Source organism: Pteropus vampyrus, unplaced genomic scaffold, assembly GCF_000151845.1.
Source record: "Pteropus vampyrus isolate Shadow unplaced genomic scaffold, Pvam_2.0 Scaffold58, whole genome shotgun sequence".
Lineage (NCBI taxonomy): Eukaryota > Metazoa > Chordata > Mammalia > Chiroptera > Pteropodidae > Pteropus > Pteropus vampyrus.
The window spans coordinates 1551850-1571970 of record NW_011888839.1 but is presented as its reverse complement, the minus strand read 5'-3'; the positions used below and the strand labels follow the sequence as shown (position 1 = coordinate 1571970).

Genomic DNA, 20121 nt, shown 5'->3' with positions numbered 1-20121 from the left:
AAAGTAAAGGTAAGAAAAATTATTTTTACTATCTCATATTCCTTTAGAATGAAGAAACATAATGCAAGGTTAAAAATAATATTTACCAGAATCGACTTCACATGTGAAAGACCCAGGGCACCAAAAATGTGTTAAGAGGATAATTTAAGAGCATTTATTTGTAAAAATATATGTATCCCTATGTTTACTGCAGCACTGTTCAAGGTTGCCAAGACCATGAAAACAACTGAAGTGTCCTTCCACAGATGACTGGATAAAGGAGATGTAGCATATATACATTACTCAGCCAAAAGAAAAGATGAAATACTGCCATTTGTGACAACATGGATGGATCTTGAAAATATTAGGCTAAGCGAAACAAGTCAGATGGGAAAAGTTGAGAACCATAATTTCACTCATATGTGGGATGTAAAACTGAAAGCAACAAACTAACGAGACAAACAAACTGACACAGACAACGGTATAGTGGTTACCAGGGGGAAAAGAGGGGTGGGGGGAAATAGAAAAGGATAAAAGGGATCAAATATACGGTGATGGAATAGTATTTGGCTTTAGGTGAGGAACACAATGCAATATATAGATGATGTATTACAGAACTGTACACGTGAATCCTATATAATTTTATCAACCAATGTTGCCTCAATAAATAAAAACATACTGATATGTTTCCCACAAAACAAACAAAAAGAACAGCGTGTTTTATTTTGCTAAAGAGAGTTGGATATTTTGTTGGTGTCAATAATTTATAAATTGTTATAATTTATTAATTGTTATAATTTATTAAATTGTATAATTTATTAATTTATAAATAATAAATTAAATATCAAGTGCTTCTGTTTAAAAGATTTTTCCCTACAAGATAATGAAAATATCCTCCTGAAGAAACTAGTAAATGCTATTTATAAATGCAGAATGCTTATGTTACCTCAGTGACAAAGAGAAATGAAATATTTTACTGTTGTTGACTATATTACCTTCAGGAGCAACCGCAGAAGGACAAACTTCTTTGAGGAGATCTCCTAATGTATGCAATTGCCCATCTGTAGCCACAGGACGAAAAAGCTTCTGAATGAAAGGTCGTTCAGTTGTTGTCTATTTGAAAAATGAAAAAAAAGAATTCAAACGATTAAGTCTTTGTTGCTATGAATACAAATTAATAGATCAGAAATTTAAAGTATGCATTAAATGTCTTCTGATATAGTGTAATCTGGAACATACATCACAAATGTAGTATTATTGCCAAAAGTGCTTAACAAAGTCAAGTCAATCTAATAATGAGGAAGCAATCAGACAAATCCAGAAATGTGCAACATTCTAGAGACAACAGGCCTGGACTCTCCAGAAAAGTTTTCAAAAGCATTAAAAAATAAAACGACACAAAAAGATTAAAAGAGATTGACAGGATGTAACAACTAAATTCAAAAAATTAAATCATGATTGAATATTGGATTGGAGAAAGAAATTTAAAAAAATCAGATATAAAAGACATTTTTGGAATAACTTAGGAAATGAGGAATAAACATTAGATAATATTATTGAATTAATGTCAGATTTCCTAGGTGTGACAAAGGTTATAAAGCCAATATCCTTATAATTAAAAAAATCATGCTCAAGTATTTAGGGATGAGATACCATGATGTCTGAAATTTACTTTCCATTGATGAGAGGAAGAGGGGAAAGGAGAGGGAGAAGAGAGCAAATGTGGAAAAATGTTCACTGTGAATCTAGGTGAAGCATATATGATCTTAGTTGTTTTGTGATTTCAATTTCTCTGTATGTTTAAAATTTTTCAGAATTGTAGATGCAGTATTTCTTCTGACAAGTGTTATTAGCACTCTGTCATGACTTATTGCTAATAATTTCAATGTTTTACCTACTTTTAAAATTAAATTTTATTTTTCTAAACTGCCTCTATAGGAGTATGTCAATGATGACGGGAACCTCATAATGACACAGAGTGCAGAGGCTCTGGAATCAGCTAGTCTACGAACAGCAGTATCATTTATGAGCTCTATGAGCTTGCACTCAGCTTCTTTGGATATCTGGGACATTCTACATCTTCTAAGTTTGTTGTGGGAATAACTGAAGAGCTGTGCCAAGTACAGAGTAAGTAAGTAAGTAAATAAATAAATGGTGAAGAGAATAACTCCCCCTGCCTCCAATTCCTTAACTGTTATTTTAAGATGGTAAGTTTTTATTTTAAGCTTCCTGGAGTGAAAAATCATAAAAACTTACAAATACAGAGTGATGCCTTATATTTTATAAGACAGTGATCTCAAATATCTAGCCATTAAGGACAATTTTTATTTGTTTTGTTTTCTTTTATCGCAGGTATACCTTGACTTCTTCGACATAACTATTATAGATTTGGGAAAACTCTGGTTTTAAGTGTGGACATACACTAAATGTAAAAAAAAAAAAAACACCAAAGTAGATGTAGTGCAAGTATGTGAGAGTCACCTTTACTAGTTTTACACCGTGTATTCAGTGAATACATAATACATGTTAAAAATAGTATTCCAGTAATACAGTTGTCTATGGCAAGTATGAAAAAAATGTAGAAAACTAAAACTTTGATAATTAGTATGCACTGAATATTATGCAATTCACTTCAATAACTGAATTCTTTTTTTTTTAAAGTCTGATTAATATCCTTCAATTTAGGAAGCTCATACTTTTCACACAAGATGAAACTGAGAATGGTATCATACACGATCAAGAATTAACTATGTGAAGTTAATAAAGGTTAGGGGACCTCAGAGAAGAAATGAAAAGGGGACTGAAGTAATAATTTAAAATAGCCACCACCCACTTAAGGCTTTCTATCTTCCAAGCAATGAAGAGGCTTTTAAGACTTTTTAGCAAAGGAAGTGACGTGATGAAAGAAGCTTTTTCTGAAGGCTAATGGAAAGCAGCACTGTGTACAATGACTTGGTTAAGAGGTAACATCAGGATGACTGGTGAGAGAGGCTGTTTGAATAATGCACGCCCATGTGATGACAACTGGGACCGGGTCAGTGGAAAAGGAAGGGAAGGACTGTATACCCAGTTAAAAAACAAAAAAACAAAAAAAATAAAATAAAATATCATCCATAGTTTGATCTGAAAATACTAATGTTTTCAGCAAAGTCAAAGAAATTTTTTCAAGATTCAATTGCTCCCTACTTAGTGACAGAATTGAGAGATGGCTTAGTTATAATAATATATAATATTATATAATAGCTATAATACAATAAAACAATATGCTAAACAGAAAAGGCCAACTAAAATTATTAAAATCCAGAAATTCTCCTTTACCTCCATTTTTAGAGAAATGTCCTCTAATTTCTCTGCATTTCTTTTTCTAGAATCTTTGAGCGGTTATAATAAAGGTATAACAACCTTTATAATGACATTATTTGCTTGGGGCAGCGGGGAAGCCCCAGTACTGTTAATATTCTAAGTAAATTGTGTAGAATGGTAACCAAGAAAACTCTCAACAAAGTGCTGTTTCTTATACAACAAAAAGCTTATTTTAAAAGACAAAGACCCAAATACCCTAATCAAAAATCTAATGAACATTCTGTGTCATACTGATTAGTGTGCCTTTTTAAGAATTTATATTCTTTTTTCCTACCCTACCCCCCAAAACTTATATTCTTATTCTTAAAATTTTAGTATGCTAAAAAAAAAAAAGCACACAAGTGTCTGAGTAAGTCACACCAAATATGAAAAATACTCAATTTCAGGAGTCACCCTTAAAACAAAAGCTCTCCACAGACAGGTCATGCATTCAAGAACTTTACAGAGGTTCCAAAGGGCAATGGGACTAGAGAGTAAATTGAGGCATATTTCTTAAACAAATCTCATTAAACCTAAATTGGAGTTCAGCAGAGAATACTAAATTATGCTAGGAAATATTTAAAAGCTATCTTCCTTTTAAATATAGCAAGAATTTAAAAAATGTAAAAAGCTCCTTGAACATGAATTCTTTTAAACTTTGATTTAGTATACATGAAACCAGACAATGCTAACCACATCCATGGTATTCTGAATCTTAGTCTGAGAGACAAGAATGCCGCTATAAGGAAATATAGCCAATACTTACTTAATCTAGCCATTAATTTATAAATATGTAAACTATTTCAGTGACTTCCAAGAAACAGTATTACTCTCTCATAAGAAATAATATGACTTGGTAAAGTCATCTTTGAAAACAGCCCTTGTTATTTAAAAAATATATATATTAGTCATTTCTTAAATATGCCAAATGGAATATAAAATTGGGGTGCTACTGGCTGGCTGTTCCCATGCCTCCTCTAGTCATGCACCCTCACCAATGAAATAACAATTTTTTCCTATATGGAAAAGTTATATTGTTGATTTACTTTGGAGATAGAGTGAACAGAAGCAGCAGAACCAAATTTGTAAATTCTGTAAATTAAATCTGTAACATTTTAGTGAATCTTACATATTTTCTTAGACTGATAGTTCAAGAGTGACACTTGAATTCTTATAATGTGTGTAACGACTACGCATCAGTACGCTAATCATGATATCATCAATTTTATGCCTAAGAAGTAAAATACAAGGAAAGGTCTATTTCCAATATAGCCAAATAGGTTAACATTAAAGTTGATAAAACAAGAAATGTTGACTGACTAGTAGACAATGTACGGACTTTAAGAATAGGTACAACTACATCACTAAGATCAAGTTTGGTTCTTATGAGTTACCTAAAGTACATACTACAACAAAAACTATGAGTTATTAAAGAGCATAGTGAGCTTTGCAGCCAGAAAGAACTGGCTTCAAGTCCAGGTTCTGTCTTTATTATAGGAGCATGGGGACAATTACCTAACTTTCCTGAACCTCAGTTTCCTCAACTGTGAAACAGAAATACACACACATGCATGAGTGTAAATGGAGATAATATCTACATTGCAGAATTTTTGCGATATATGTGAGCAAAAATCATGGTACACATGATCACCTAAACACACATCCTAAAACACAGACCACAACCATGATCAACAGTTTTAGAAGACTGGAATAGATATTTTAACTTAATACTATCCCAATTTAGCAGACTCAAGTTTTTATTTCCTTTCGAACTTTTTTTTCTCTAAGTTCACTTGTCTATATGAAATTCAGCGTATGTTGCTAATGTATTTTTATATGGCAAGGGGACAAGAGTCAGTCATTTTAGGATTAAATTTATAACTGGTCTAGAAATTAACACCAAAAGCAAGATCCATAAAAGGAAATACTGATAAACTGGGCTGCATCAAAAAGCAACAATAAAACTTCTGCTCTGCAAAAGATCCTATGAAGATGAAAAGACAAACCACAAACAGGGAGAATGTCTGTAAACCACATATCCATATAAAGAACTCTAAAAATTCAATAATAAAAAAGCAAAGAATTAAATTACAAAATGGGGAAAAGACACAGACATTTCACCAAAGAGGGTATATAGATGGCACATAAGCACATGAAAAGATGACTGACACATCATTTGCCATTAAGGAAATGCAAATTAAAACCACAATGCCATGTCACTATACACCTACCAGTATGTCTAAAAAAAAGTAATAACACAAATGCTGGTGAGTATGTGGAGAAAGTAGATCAGTCATATATCACTGGTGCAAATGTAAAACGGTACGGCCCCTCTGGAATGAGTATGGCAGTTTCTTACAAAACTAAACATACATTTACTATTATGACCTAGCAATTTTACTCTTGAGTATTCCTAGAAAAATAAACTTATGTTCTCAAAAAACTGTATATACATGTTCATAACAGCTTTGCTCATAATATCCAAAAACTGGAAACAATCCCACTGTCCTTCAACAGGAGAATGGTTAAACTCTCTGTGCTATATTCATACCACAGAATACTACTCAGCAATAATAATAATTTAAAAACCTATTAATATATGCAACAACTTAGATGGCGCTCAGGGGAATTATGTTGCATAAAAAAAGCCCATTTCAAAAGGTTATGTACTGTAGGATTCCATTTACATAACATCAGCAAAATGATAAAATTTTAGAAATGGGAACCAATTAGTGGTTTTCAGAGGTTAGGGCGAGAGGGAAATGAGGTGGGTGAGGTAGATGTCTGTGGCTATAAAAGGGTAGCCTTTGTGATAGCACAAAACTAATGGAGTATGAGTAAGGTTTGTGGATTATATCCACGTCAATTTCCTGGTTATGATACTGTACTTTAGTTATACAAGATATCACTAATGGGGGAGACTGGGTGAAGAATATATAGATCTTTCTGGATTATTTGTTACAACTGTATGTGAAGATTATACGTTAATTAATGAAAAGCATTTAGAACAATGCCTAGTGCATAGTAAATACTCGGTGAGTATTGTTAGCGTTCTTACAAATGTGACTTGACACTCAAGAGAAATTTATTAAATACTAATACGTATTTTGTATGGAGTTGTAATATAAAACATGGATGATTATAAGATATACTAATTTTGTAGTCACCCTGTCACTACATATCAGTGCTAATTTTGTTGTTTGGTCATACATGTTTTATCAACATGAAATATGAATTCTAAATGTGGTTTTTGTTAAAAATGACAATTTATAGCTAGAAGGCTCAGTGACCGTCGAGCCAATGACCATAAAGAGGAGGAAGAATCATATCAGATAGTAAAGAGAGATTCTATTCATAAAATGATTAAAAGTTATTAAGGAGAAAAACAAAAATTCAGAAAGGATACAACTTAAAAGATGTCCAGTAGATGAATGATGATTCACTGGGTTGTGAAACTTACAAATGGTCTTAATTAAAAGGTGGGGTGTGGGGTGTGTGTGAAAGTGTGGTGGTGGTGGTAGTGTCTCCTATTGACACAGCAGGCAGAACTTGATGATGACAAGGGGCCCAGTTTGTTAAAACAGCTCGGACAGAATTATCCTAGTAGTAATATCCAGGTTCAGAATCTCCAACCAATGACCTGAATCACTGTAAATTGAATCCATAACATTTGCTCCAGTTAGCCTGAGGTGGTCATTTTATTCTTCTTGGTTGAGGGGAAGAAACAAATATTATATTGTTACTTCATATACATTGTATTTTTCCAGGTGTAGCAACAAGTTTTGATGTTATCAGTTACTTTGTGTGTGTGCTTTGCTTTCAAGTCCTTTGATAGGATGATTTTCTACATTTATAAGTAAAAAAAAAATTATTTGATTTATAAGAGCTGCTTCAGTATACCAAAGGATTTCCACTTATTCTATTTATAGGTATTTTTTGAAAATCAGCTATACTGAACTATACCTGGAATTATCAATGTCTATTTATTGATCAATAAAGAATGTAATTAGATTTATAATTAGTACTATGTGTTTTAGAAGAATTAAATCCAAAAAAGGGATTATAGAAATATCAAGAAGTGAAACAGATTGCTCTCATTTTTATATAAAATTTGTTATATTTATAACTAGCATAAGTTGAACTGAAAGAATTAGAAAAACTAGATTTTACAATATACAAGTCTAATAAAAAAATAAATAACTATAAGGATGCTATCCGTGTACAAAAGCCACCTCCAATATTAAAAACCTCATCAACAATTACTAGGGCTATCAAAATCAGTTTTAAAATAAACTGTATTTGAAAAGCTTTAAATAACAAGTAGTGAAAGCTTCATTATTACCAAAATCGTGACAGTAATAAAGTGATAAAACCTTTCTTAAGTGATAAAACCTTTCTTAAAATTCTTAAAGAAAATAAAATCACAATATAATTTATTTTTGAGAATCATGTAGTCGCTGATATTCCATAGTGGTGACAGGCATTACAAGGATATAAAGATAAATAAATTGCAATAAAGGACATTTTATTTGTTTCCTGCCTATGCTAAAAATAAAAAAAAAAAAAAGATTTGAGATTGCTTATAACAAAAGCAATATAACAACTAAAACTATTAACACATATGTAGCTTGGAGAGAATTATCCAATCTCTTTTTTAAGTGGAATCTAAAAATAAAACAAACAAAAAAACAACCAAGCTCATAGATACAGACAACAGAATGGTGGTGGTTGGGGGTGGGGGTTGAACTGTTTTTGTTTTAGTTGCAATAAATTTAATTTTTTTTATTAAAAAAAGACTGATCCGGCTACAGTCTATAATATGAATTAAAACCGGGAAGAAACTGAAGAATTGTTGAGTCCCTTTGGTTTATTTGAGAATTAATGAGGATATTAACTTATATGGTGGCAGAGAAAATGGATATAAGATGTAGATAAATTAGGTGATCTGAAAATAGATTTGTTTCATTGATTCATTCATTTATTCTTACTTTAATCCATTTCTTTCACTGTATAAGGTACTTGTTAGTGGTATTCAGCAAAAAATGAGTAACATAGTTTCTGCTCTCACAAAACTCTCTGACCAGTCCTAAGTAGCTCTTTTAATCTAGCAACTTAAAAATCAGTCCCACTCCCTAAGTGTTCACAGCCTCAATCCAGAACCATGCATCCCACATCCTTTCAAATTCTGTTTCCTACCCTATTCCCAAACCTCAGTCTCTGATCACATCTTATTTTCTTGACTATGGTTCCACCCCACTCCCTTGGCAGCACTCCAGCTTTCATCTCTGGTTTTACTCCTTAGATTCACTTCCTACTTCCTATTCTGGGTTAGGGCTGATTTCATGTGCTTTGGATAAATTCTTGCCTAATCCAGCCAAGCCCTGTGGTGTTTGCAACTAGGCACAGTGCATATGGCTGCCTCCTTTCCCCCTAAACAGCCCAGACCCAGGCACTCAGAGTCCAGCCACTAAAAAAAAAAGGAAAAAGAAAAAAAAAAATGATCCCAATAGTAATATCCTGGTCCAGGATCTCAGACTAATAAATAGAGGGCAAGGGTAAAGTATATCATAAATCTTCGCTCATTAAACATTTAGTGAGCACTTACTAGGGTATCACTGTGCTAGGGGAATCAAAGATGAATAAAGCACATATAAACAACCAATTGTAATACAGTATTAAGTGATAACAGAAATATGTACAAAAGGGCTGTTAGCAAATTTAAAAGCCCAAGGACAAAATTTAATTCTGGACTTTTTGGTAGTTAGAGCAAAACCAAAAATAAACCCCCAAAACCATAACTGGCTACAAAATTTCATTTCCTAAGAGAGGAAGATTCACAAGTAGGTACAAAGTAAAATATGCTAAGTGTGGTAGAATGTAAGGTAGTAAAAGAGTAGAGAGTTTCAAAAGAAGATGAAAACAAAGGAGGGAATATAGGTCTTTAAGGTTCCAACTTGAAATACATATATTTTTTTAAATAGAGAAAGAGATAAGGCCTTTTAGGCAAGCGGTCAGTACCAATCCTTCCTTTCACAAGTCTTCTCCCTACGAAAGTATTCAGAGGGCAGTTGGAATATAATGGGACCTGTGAGAAATTAGTAGATCAGAGAAGAAAAGTGGGCTAAGAGCTTAGCACATAGAGTGTAATGTCAAATGCAGGGAGATTAGGAAAGGCTTGGTTGGAATCCCAACTCACAACACAACTGACAGTGTATCTATGGCAAATTACATCAATTATTGGGAGTCTGTTTCTAAATTTGAAAAATGGGAATAATATATATTTTTAAATGACTGCTGTGATGATTAAAGGAGATCCATAAAACACCTCATACAACAGGTGCTTAATAATGATTAGTTATTTTCATTCATCCTTTTAAAAATCACTGTTGAGAAATGTAACACTATTTAGTCTCCACAGAACCAATAATGGAAAGAATAAAAAATAACTGGTAATCAACCATCGGTTCCCTCTGAAGTCTTGTTAATTAGAATAAATATGTGGCACAAATAAAAAGAGGGGTTTACACAGGATATGCCCCCAGACTTTACCAACAATGACACATCATATGTGCTTCAAACTGTCACATGCATATTTGGCCTGAGATATATTCATGCGTATCAAATTTTGCATCGCATGCTTTTCAAAAGAAGCCTCATATTAAAATTAGCTTAAGAATATACACAATTACAATACCTCATTAAGTAAAAAGAACAGACCATTTTCAAATGAATGCTTTCAGACCTTTACAGTAAACAGTCCTTTTGGTGGTGGGAAGTGGGGCAACACAGAGGGGAGCTGGGGGGGGGGGAGTCTGTGCCACTTAATCAGACTACTTTTATCCTTTATGTAGGGAAATAGGAGATTTGAAAATAAGCACTTTCTGTAGTTATGCTACCCGAGTCTGAAGTCCACTTTTAATATTCCTGACTACTCTAAAAAATAATAATTAACATTTGAAAAGCTGTCATTATTATAGTCAGGGACACTTAATCCTCAAAGCAGTAGTGTTTTAATTGAGACTATGATTAAATGAAAGCACCCATCAGAATTATATCCACACATCTGGTTTGAAATTTATGTTTTGTCTTATTTAAATTGTTATATTTATTATAATTCTGTCTAGACGATGTCAAATATATTTTGTCACATAAATAGTTAAGCAAATTTTCTTCAAAAGCAGGCAACAGTTTGTGTCTTCCTCATATCCCTTCATTGAATAAAATGTGTTTCAAGGAAGCACCATTTTCCTGTTGATCAAGATTGAGATCAATTTGGTGGTTTATGAGCCAATTTACAAAACAAGTTATATTGCTTAAAAATTTTTTATATGAAATTATTAATACAGTGGTCAAATGAGAAGCTTCCTATAAAAGTACTAGATTGATATTTTTAGTAATAGTTATCTTACTTCTAACATTTCTCCAAAAGATTTCAATATCATAAATTTCATTATCTCTAAGAGTTTTAAAATATCTTTGCTAATTTTTCCAAAGCCACACTAAAAAGGTAGACCAATTACAAGACTAATGTAATTAATAAAATGTTTTCTACTGAAGAATCAAAGAACACTTTTACATAGGGATTATTTCTATATTTATGTTATGCTTACATAAAATAAGTAGAATTTTTAATTTGCACAAATAAAGAAATCAAAATAGCAAGAAGAAACGTCTGCGTAAAAGAGGTTGTGCTGACCTCAGAATTGAAATTCTGTTCTCTTGATACCCAGTTAAGTGTCTTATCCACTATAAAAGTGTTTCTAAACCTGGGCTAGCAGCTAAGAAGCTCTGTAAAATCCTCAGCTCTCTGAACATGGTCTGTGGGTTTTACAGTGAATGCTAAATAAAGTTTTAATACGGGAATGTTGATAATTTTGTTTCTGGCACGAATACTTGGCTTTGGATTTGGCAATGGTTTCTTAATGACAACCTGAAAGCACGAGCAACCAAAAAAGCTGGACTTTGTCAATATTAAAAATCTCTGTACTTTAAGAAAAGCAGAAAATCCACAGTATGAGAGAAGATATTTGCAAATCATATATCTGATAAGGGATCAGTATCCAGAATATACAAAGAACTCTTTCAACTCAACAATAAAAAGGCAATGTAATTAAAAAATAAGCAAAGGATTTGAAGATACTTCTAAGATGATATAAAAATGGCCAGTAAGCACATGAAAAGATGTTTAACATCTTTAGTAATTAGGAAGTACAAATCAGAACCTAAATGATATACCCCTTTATACCCATTAAAGATGGCTATGATTAAAATGACAGGAAATAACAAGTGTTGGTAAGGATGTGGACAAATTGGAGCTCTCATACATTACTGGAGAGAATTTGAAATGGTGTAGAAGCTTTGGAAAACAGTTTCGCAGCTCCTCAAAAGCTTAAATAAAAATTACCATATAACCCAGCAATTCCACTACTAAGTATCCACCCAAGAGAACTGGAAATACATGTCAACGCAATAGCTTATATATTAATGTCCACAGCAGCAGTTATTCATAACAGCCAAAAAGTAGAAAAAAATCCAAATGTCCATCAGTTGGTGAATGGATAAACAAAATGTAATGTCTCTGTATGATGAAATATTACTTGGCCGCAAAGAGGGATATACTGAAATATACTACAACGTTGATGAACCCCGGCAATGTAATGCAAGTGAAAGACGCTTGATATAAAAGACCGTATTTTAAGATTCCTTTTATATGAAGTATTCGGAATAGGCAAATCCATAAAGATAGAAAGCAGATTAGCGGTTGCCATGGCTGGAGGGAAGGGGGAATAAGAAGTGACTGCTAATGGGCTATGGGGTTTCTTTTAGGGGTGATAAAAGTGTTCTGGAACTACAGCATGTCCTCAAATAACCTAGTTTCATTACAACACTGATGAGACGCCTCAGGAACTTAACTTCTTTATATCGATTAGCCTATAGTAAAACTGGTTTTGTTACACATTTTTTGTCATTTTGCTTAAAGTTGCAGAACTTAACGTTATGTGAGGACCTACTGTATATAATAGTGATGGTTTCACCAACTCTGTGAGTATTCTTTAAAAAAAAATCAATAGTACACTTTAAAAGGGTGAACTTTTTATAGTACCAAACCTCAATAAAGCTGTTATTAAAAAGAAAATGTAAGTAAAAATTCCTCATGTGGGAGGTAGGAGGAGTCCTTCTGGGCTGATAGCCTGGATTCATCATAGTTTGATTTATAACTATTCATCATACATGTTTGTTTCATGAGTTTTTATAAACAATAATTATATCTCCCTCAAAATTTTTTTTTTAATTTTCAAGGAGGTCAAGAGCCCCCAAACAATAAGGATCAGAGAAATATTCCTGCCCTCACCAATTCAGAAAAAATACAGGTTTTTCTTTAAGAAGTTGTACAGTGTCATGGCAATTTTAAAGTCGTCTGCGGGAATTTAAAATAACTTTGCCTAACTGTCCAGCAAAATGCATTTAAAATCTGTATTCTAACACTTAAAATGAAGTAAAAAAGTTTTGAAATTACAAAATGCTAGTTTAAAAGGAGGAAGGATTACTAAAGTAGACTCAGAATTTAATAATGAGTTATATCAAATAGAAGTAATCTATATTACCACATAGTGTCTGGATCATAAAAAATGTCCTTATTGATAAACTGCTGCCCAGATTGTAGGCTCATTATGTCAACTGTTTCTGAGCTTTCCCAGGACTCTCTCCACCAGTCAGTATAGCAAAGGAACTCCTCATCGTTCTACTTCCTTCCTTACTAGCGTGGAACCTCTGATTCCCACCCACAGTGCTGTGACCTGAATGGGCAGGAAGGACTCTGCAGTAAAAGGGAACTCTTCTTGCAGATTCTTGAATTAGAATCTGGAATGGTAAGGAACAATATATAAATGCAGTTAGGGTTTACAGTACTGCTATCTTAGTTCAATTTCATTATTAATTACATGACCTATCTTGAGAATTTTATTATTCATGATACGAGTCCCTATCTCCATAAAAAATTCAAATTTTTGGAGCATAGTATATGAAGAGAGGGTGGTCTATAGAATTCAAAGTAGGCTGATATATCCCAACGATATTTTATTTCAAGATAATAATTCAACAATCATCAATTCAGCAAGTCAAATTACAGGTTTCCTTTCCATAATGTAAGTTTTAAAATAGCATAAATATTTTGTTATTTAGTACACCGAAGTGATGATTTTTAAACAGGGTTTTAAGAGGAGTGTAGACTTCAAAGATTAAGTCTTGTGTAATTTGACAATTTATTCATCTGAGAAAGGAAGACTGTGGTGAGGGGTTGAACAAGAGGCATTCTATTCCAAAGGATTCACTAGCAAAAGAGGATACGTTGTGGCTAAAAGCTGTAATCACAGCACTTATTTTAAAGTCTTCTCAGGAACCAGGTCTTAAAAGAGATACTTGGCTTCATGAATAGTTATCAGCCAAAATACAAAATAGTGAAAGAATGTGATATTCCAACTTAAAAGATAGTGCTTTACTTTACTTAAGGAACTTTATTTACTGTTGCAAAAACAGCATCATTATTCCCCAGAATCAATTACAATTAAATTAAAGGAAATCTTCTGTATTACACAGAATATGATTACAATACTATTTAATGTGAACATTGTTAAAACATTCCAAAGTAATAAAACTATTCATTTACATGTGACATGGCTTAGGAAGGCACAGAAGTCAAAAGTTTTAAAATGATAATGTGGTCGGGAGAAAGGCAAATTTGTTAGTTCTACTCCATTAAGGATTCCTCAAGCAATGTGAAAACCAGAGTTCAAGTTACACTTTGATGTGTAGATCCTTTTGAAAGTTACTATACCCTGTTTTATATGAAGCATCTGTAGCTAAAATGAACACCTAGTGAAGAGTACGGATGCTACATTACATAAGCAGAAGACGTCAGAACTGTCCCAAGCTGATTCTAAGTTACTTTAAACATGTACATACGCCCAGTCAGAAATTAGCTATGGCTTTCTTAGAAGTAACAGATAATTACCCTCATCATGATGAAAAGGATTTTAAATGTAAGCTAATGGAGGTATTTTTCCTTTAACAAAGCTCTGCTTTTAAAAGTAAACTTCAAAACTTCAATTAAAATAGGAAATGCTTTACTATGTAGTAAAAATAAAAACACTTTTCAGATTAGTGAGGCAGAGAAAGGGAAGGACTCTAAAGGCAGAAAGGTAGGACAGAAAGATGAAGAAAAGAAAAAGTAAGGAGGAAAAGAAGAGAAAGGAAGACTAAAAGGACACAAGGGCCTCTTGAAATATATTCCTTCAAATTTTAAACTAGAAGGATAAATTCTTTCCTTTTCACATGAAATAACCAATGTTCCTTTCATCTATGCTTTGAGAGATCTAGACAAAATGTTAATATTAAGTACTACATGGGATTTCTGGGTCTTTAGCTCTGAAAACATGCTGCTTCTTAGAAATATATGTTAATTTTCTACATTTCAAATGTAATTTCCATTTTCAATGATATTTTGAAGACAAGTTTAATTTGGTGTAAAACATGGTTAAATGAAGTTCAATACGAAGTAACATACATTAGTTTGAATCCTCAGTTTCGAATAGATTAATTCAGCCACCTATCTAATATATAAATCATTCATCAACGAACTCGATAATCATTTAAAATCCTCAAATTACTAATTCATATAATTTCACAACTAGTACAATTTTAATTGATTTATGTTTTGTATATAATTGTGTCACAACATATGCATGCAGACAGGTGACTTTCATGAAGAGAACACACCCAAGGTAGACATATGGTCTACTCAAATATGGTTTCCAAATGTAGACACGATTCTGTTAAACTTAATTATTATCAGACTCATCATTCCATTGATAGAGAACTCTCTCTACCCGTCAACCCCTCAGCAATACACTCAAACAGTGGCTCTCTGAACCAGCACTGACCTTCCTTTAAATTTATAGCCTTTTTTGAAGCAGACCTTTGAGAGATATATCCTGTTTAAGACAAGATATACAGTATTCTGTAAAATGCTCCCAAGGCATCAAAGTAAGACAATACAATTAAATGTTTAAACTAAGACATATTTCTTAACTGAGAATTAACATTTTAATATATCACAATCTGCAAAAGAAGTCACCATCCTCAATATTTGTGGAGTTTCAAATATGTATATCAATATCTGTATCTATATGTAATACCAATATAATTGTTATATATATACATCAATATATCTATACATATATATTTGTACTTATGTCATCTCCTTAGGACTCATCTTATTATAAACAATCTACATGGATCATAAAAGTATTATACAACCCCTCAAAACCTTAAAAATTAAAAACAAAACAAGTATGATACAACAACTGAGACATATACAGTATCAGAATATAAAACATCAAACAAAATTTTCTAGGATCAGGTCAGAAATAAAGAATAGAATATTGGCCTTTATATTTTCTAAATTGAAGGTTTTTCCTTTAAATATTCCTAAATAATCATCCTATATATTAACCTACTTGAAATTATTAGCAAGTAGTTATTTTAAAAGTATGAGTAATTAGACCAAAAGCAACTCTCATATTTACCCAAAAGAAGGAACCACTACTAAGAATCAATGCCTAGTAATTCTGTTCTTAACACACAGGTGTTGTGTGTTCTGGCATGTTATATGAAAATCATTTATGAGAAGAACAGAAAAAAAAAATCAGAAGGCAGTTTTCACTATTGGAATAGATAAGTGATTAAGCAAATTTTCTTACACCATGAAATTGTCAATAGAGTAAATGACTACCCTAAAGTGTATCATTTCTGAGATGGAAAGAAAGGGACTGAAATCAGAAAAATGTGATAGGGACACAAAGAAACCAATTTGGGTCTTAGAGATTTTTTTGAATAGCAGATTGAAGGAATGAACATTCTTTGTATGGAAACTAAGCTTAGGCTTGCAACTGCCAAGACCTTATTAGGCCATAGGTAAATCAGGAAGCTAAAACCCACGTCTGAGAAAGTCAGGAAAAGATGGAAGACTGAATGTCAATCATTAAATCAGCAGCAAGACTGTGGCTGGCTGTCCTAAGGTACAGATTATCTCGGGCATTTATTACCAGGGTTGACAATTCCTCCAAGAAACTCAAATATTAACTGTAATCTGAGTTACCTTAATAAATAAGACTAATAAGTCAAGGAATAAACTTAATTTAAAAATATTTTCTTAAGAGTTATATGCTAAGATATTATTTTGTGACACAAATACTACTGAATACTTAAGAATGAACAGCTCTATTTTCATTTTAGTCAACAGTTATGACTTTTTAAGCTTATAAATTTTAAGCTCACATTTAACCTGAGCTTTTGTTAAATTTCAAACTGACCAACTGGAATCTAACTTATTTTTACCATATTTACTCATATTCTCAAAGAGTGTATTAAGGACTGGTAAAATTATCAAAAGCAGGGAAAGAAAATACATACCAATAACAGGTTAATTTTTACATATGTCAGAACATTATAATAAAACACTAAGCGTCTTACAGTCAAAAATTTCTTTGTGGAGGGAATTTTAAAAAATCATTTTTAGTGAAATAATTAAGACCATCTTATCACAATCTGTCTCCTTTAAAATGGGGTATTTGATATTTTGTCTTCTAAAATTACCCCCACAGTACTACATGCTTAAGCATGGGGAATGAAGTTCATTCTAAGTTTGAGAGTCCATGTTTTAATGTGATCACTAAAAATTGCTTAATCGGTAATAAGAAAAAGAACATTCTGTAAATAAAAGAGAAAGAAACCACATAATTTTATCTATCTGTTTTAATCTCTTCACACTAAAGGCAGGATGTTATGTTTTTACTTTCTGTCCATGCATTTTCTATATTAGAAGGAAAAAAAGGACAGAAGTCAGGAAGCAACCAGAAGGGTGGAGTAATAAGGAGCCTGATGTGTGTATAAAGTGGAAAACAGTCTCAAATGGAAAGTTATGACCAAAGGAGTAAGAAGATAAAAGTAATAAACTTAACAACATATTAAAAGGAATACTGATTAAGAGTGTGAACTCTGGAGCACTACTGCCTGGGTTCAAATCTCAGCTCTTCCATTAACTAAACTGAGTGACTCTGGGCAAGTTACAATAACCAATTTTTACCTCAATTACTACATCGATTAATTGAGGATAGTACCTGCACATATCCCAGAGAACTACAGTGAGGATTAAATGAATGAATACTTGTAAAATATTTAAAATAGTATCTGGCACATAGTAACATGCTCAATAAATGTTAGTTATTATTTGTCTATAATTATCAGTAATGTTTTTTAATCTTGGAAATATTAAATGAAACAATGACCTAGCTTAGTGCAATAAATGAGTAATGAGAAAATGTTGACTTCATTTAATAATAGCTTTAGTAGTTTGGGATAATAATAACTTTACCTACTTTCATTTTTCTAGCAATAAGTTAGGGAAAACATAATATTCTGTTACTTTGAAATTAATAAAGCAAAATTTTAAAAAGCTCTAATAAATATCATTTTCTCTCATCCAATGCTTTAAAAACAAAACAGCGAATTATCTGCATCAGAAAGTTCCCATTCCTATACATGACAATTGTTTTAAAATACACCTGCCAAATAAGCTAATAATTAATATTTGCTTTCATTTTTCAAAAAAATCCACATAAGAAGCAATTTAAATCTAAAACCATCTCAGAGAGTAGTAGCTAGCTTATTTTTATTCAGCAAGGGCTATCAAAACTTGCTGTGTTGGGCTGCCCCCTACTGGCCTCAATTTATCAATTTCTTTTAATTAAAAGGCGTGTTAAGTAGGGAAGATCATTTGAGTTTTACATTAAGAATGTTAATACTAAAGCAAAGTATTATTCACTCATTTGTTCGTCATTTGTTCATTCATTCATTCATTCATTCAATCAGGAAACAGTCTCTGAGAAACATCTATAAAGATACAGAGAAAAATGAAACAATTCTTTGTCCTCCAAGAATCGACAGGTGAGTGCTTACAGAGAAACTACATAGATTTCAACACATCCACATTCTGGCTTCAGAAATGTCGATATTATATTATAATGCTGATATAAAAAAAGAACTAGGCTGAAAATCCAAGATTCAAGTTCTACTCCCATCCTGCCATCGAATATCCATTTGAACACTGGGTAAGAGTTTTGTGCAAGTTGTCTTTTATCTAAAATTAGGAGGTTTAATTAGATGATTCTTAAAGGCTTTCTCTGTTTCTAATATTCTATAATTACAAATGCCATAATAAAAGCTAGAAGGAAATGTTTTTAAAGAAAGTTAAAAGAAAGAAGAAACAATTTCTACATCGTATGAATCATTGGAGCACTTATGGAGAAACCAAGAAAGACTTTTTCTGGAAGGTGACATTTGAGGGAAGTTTAGAAGCATCCTGAGAGTAGATGCTATTCCTAGGAATGAACACTGTAAGAAAATGAAACATCGAGCATGCTTTGGGGAACACGTGATGTTCTTTGGTTAAAATCTCACTGTGTTTTTGAAAATCTAACAGAAATGAAAGTGCGAATGGCAAGAAGGGGATAAATGCAAATGGTTCTGGTACATTACAATGTACAATTCTAAGAAATGGATCAAAAGTGATTCCATGGTATTGAGTCTAAGAACTTGAAGAAAAGTGATAAAGTAAGAGAGAACTGAAACAGAAAAAGTAGGTTATGTGAGTCTTTGGTAGTGATGAGAAACAGATTTTGGGAACAGATAGAGCCTCACAGAGAAGACTATCCTAAGACTAGAAATGCACTGATATATGGAGAGAGATATTTGTCAGATATGTTCCACTAGTCATAAAAATAAAAGAATATAGGAGGCATGGCAAACCATCATCACTGCTGATAAAATAATTCACAGCAAAACTGTAATGAGTTAAGTCAATAACATCTAATAATAATACAGTAAATAATTTACAAATTATTTTTATGTACCAAGCACAACACTATTAAAAGAATTACATTTAACCTTCATAACAACCATATGAAATATTATTATCTTTCTTTTACAGATGATAAAATTGAGGTCCAGATATGTGAGGTGAATGCCCCAAATCTTATACAGCTAGTTGAGACAGAAACTTAAAATTGCCTAAATGAAAACTTCTCTATCTTAACCATTTGCTATATCAATGAATGTTACAGATTCAATTCTTTCAAATTCTTCTAATTTTCAATTTATCAGAAAAACTATGTGGAAAAAAACTCTAAAATAATCAAGTATGTATGACTTTTACAAAAAATAATCATCTATCATTTATAGCGATATTCCTGTTCTTAAGCAATATACTGGGTTAAAATTTTTATATTTAGAAATTAGTAGAAAAAATGATTTCTTTTTAAAACTTTAGAAAACTCCTTAGTCTTTATTTTCTTCCCCAAATTTCTACAAAATTCACATATCCAAATTTGAAGGTTAAAAAGCATTAGAAATGGTGATGTCATCAGTAATGGTGGAGTAAGGACCTCAAATACTCTTTTCTCTGTAAGAGCAATGAGAACACTGGTTAAAAAAAAAAGAAAAAAGTAAGGGGTGGTTCCATGGTGTAGTGGTTAGCCCGTCTGCTTTACAAGCAGAAGATCCTGGGTTCAACAGGCCCCCCGGGGGGGTTGGGCGGGGGGGGGGGGCGGGGGGCGGGGGGCGGTTGGGGGGGGCGGCCCCCCTTTCGGAATTCCTTTTTTTAGGGGGGGTTGGCACCTTCCTTGGGCCGGGGTTGGAGTTTTTTTTTTGGGGGGCGGGAATTAAAGAGGAGGGGAAAAAAACTAT

General features: G+C 32.5%; 1 protein-coding gene across 4 annotated transcripts in view; it reads right to left on the bottom strand.

Annotated features, from left to right (window-relative positions):
* The window catches only part of ATG5 (autophagy related 5), a 116741-nt gene that overhangs the window by 15653 nt on the left and 80967 nt on the right, over positions 1-20121 (bottom strand). For 3 of the 4 annotated variants that reach the window (XM_023530928.1, XM_011360704.2, XM_023530927.1), the window contains exon 7: positions 975-1092. In XM_023530928.1, the coding sequence (XP_023386696.1) occupies positions 975-1092 (118 nt within the window). Of the gene's footprint in view, positions 1-974; positions 1093-20121 lie in introns of those variants that run through there. The other variant, XM_023530929.1, reaches the window with a different exon arrangement.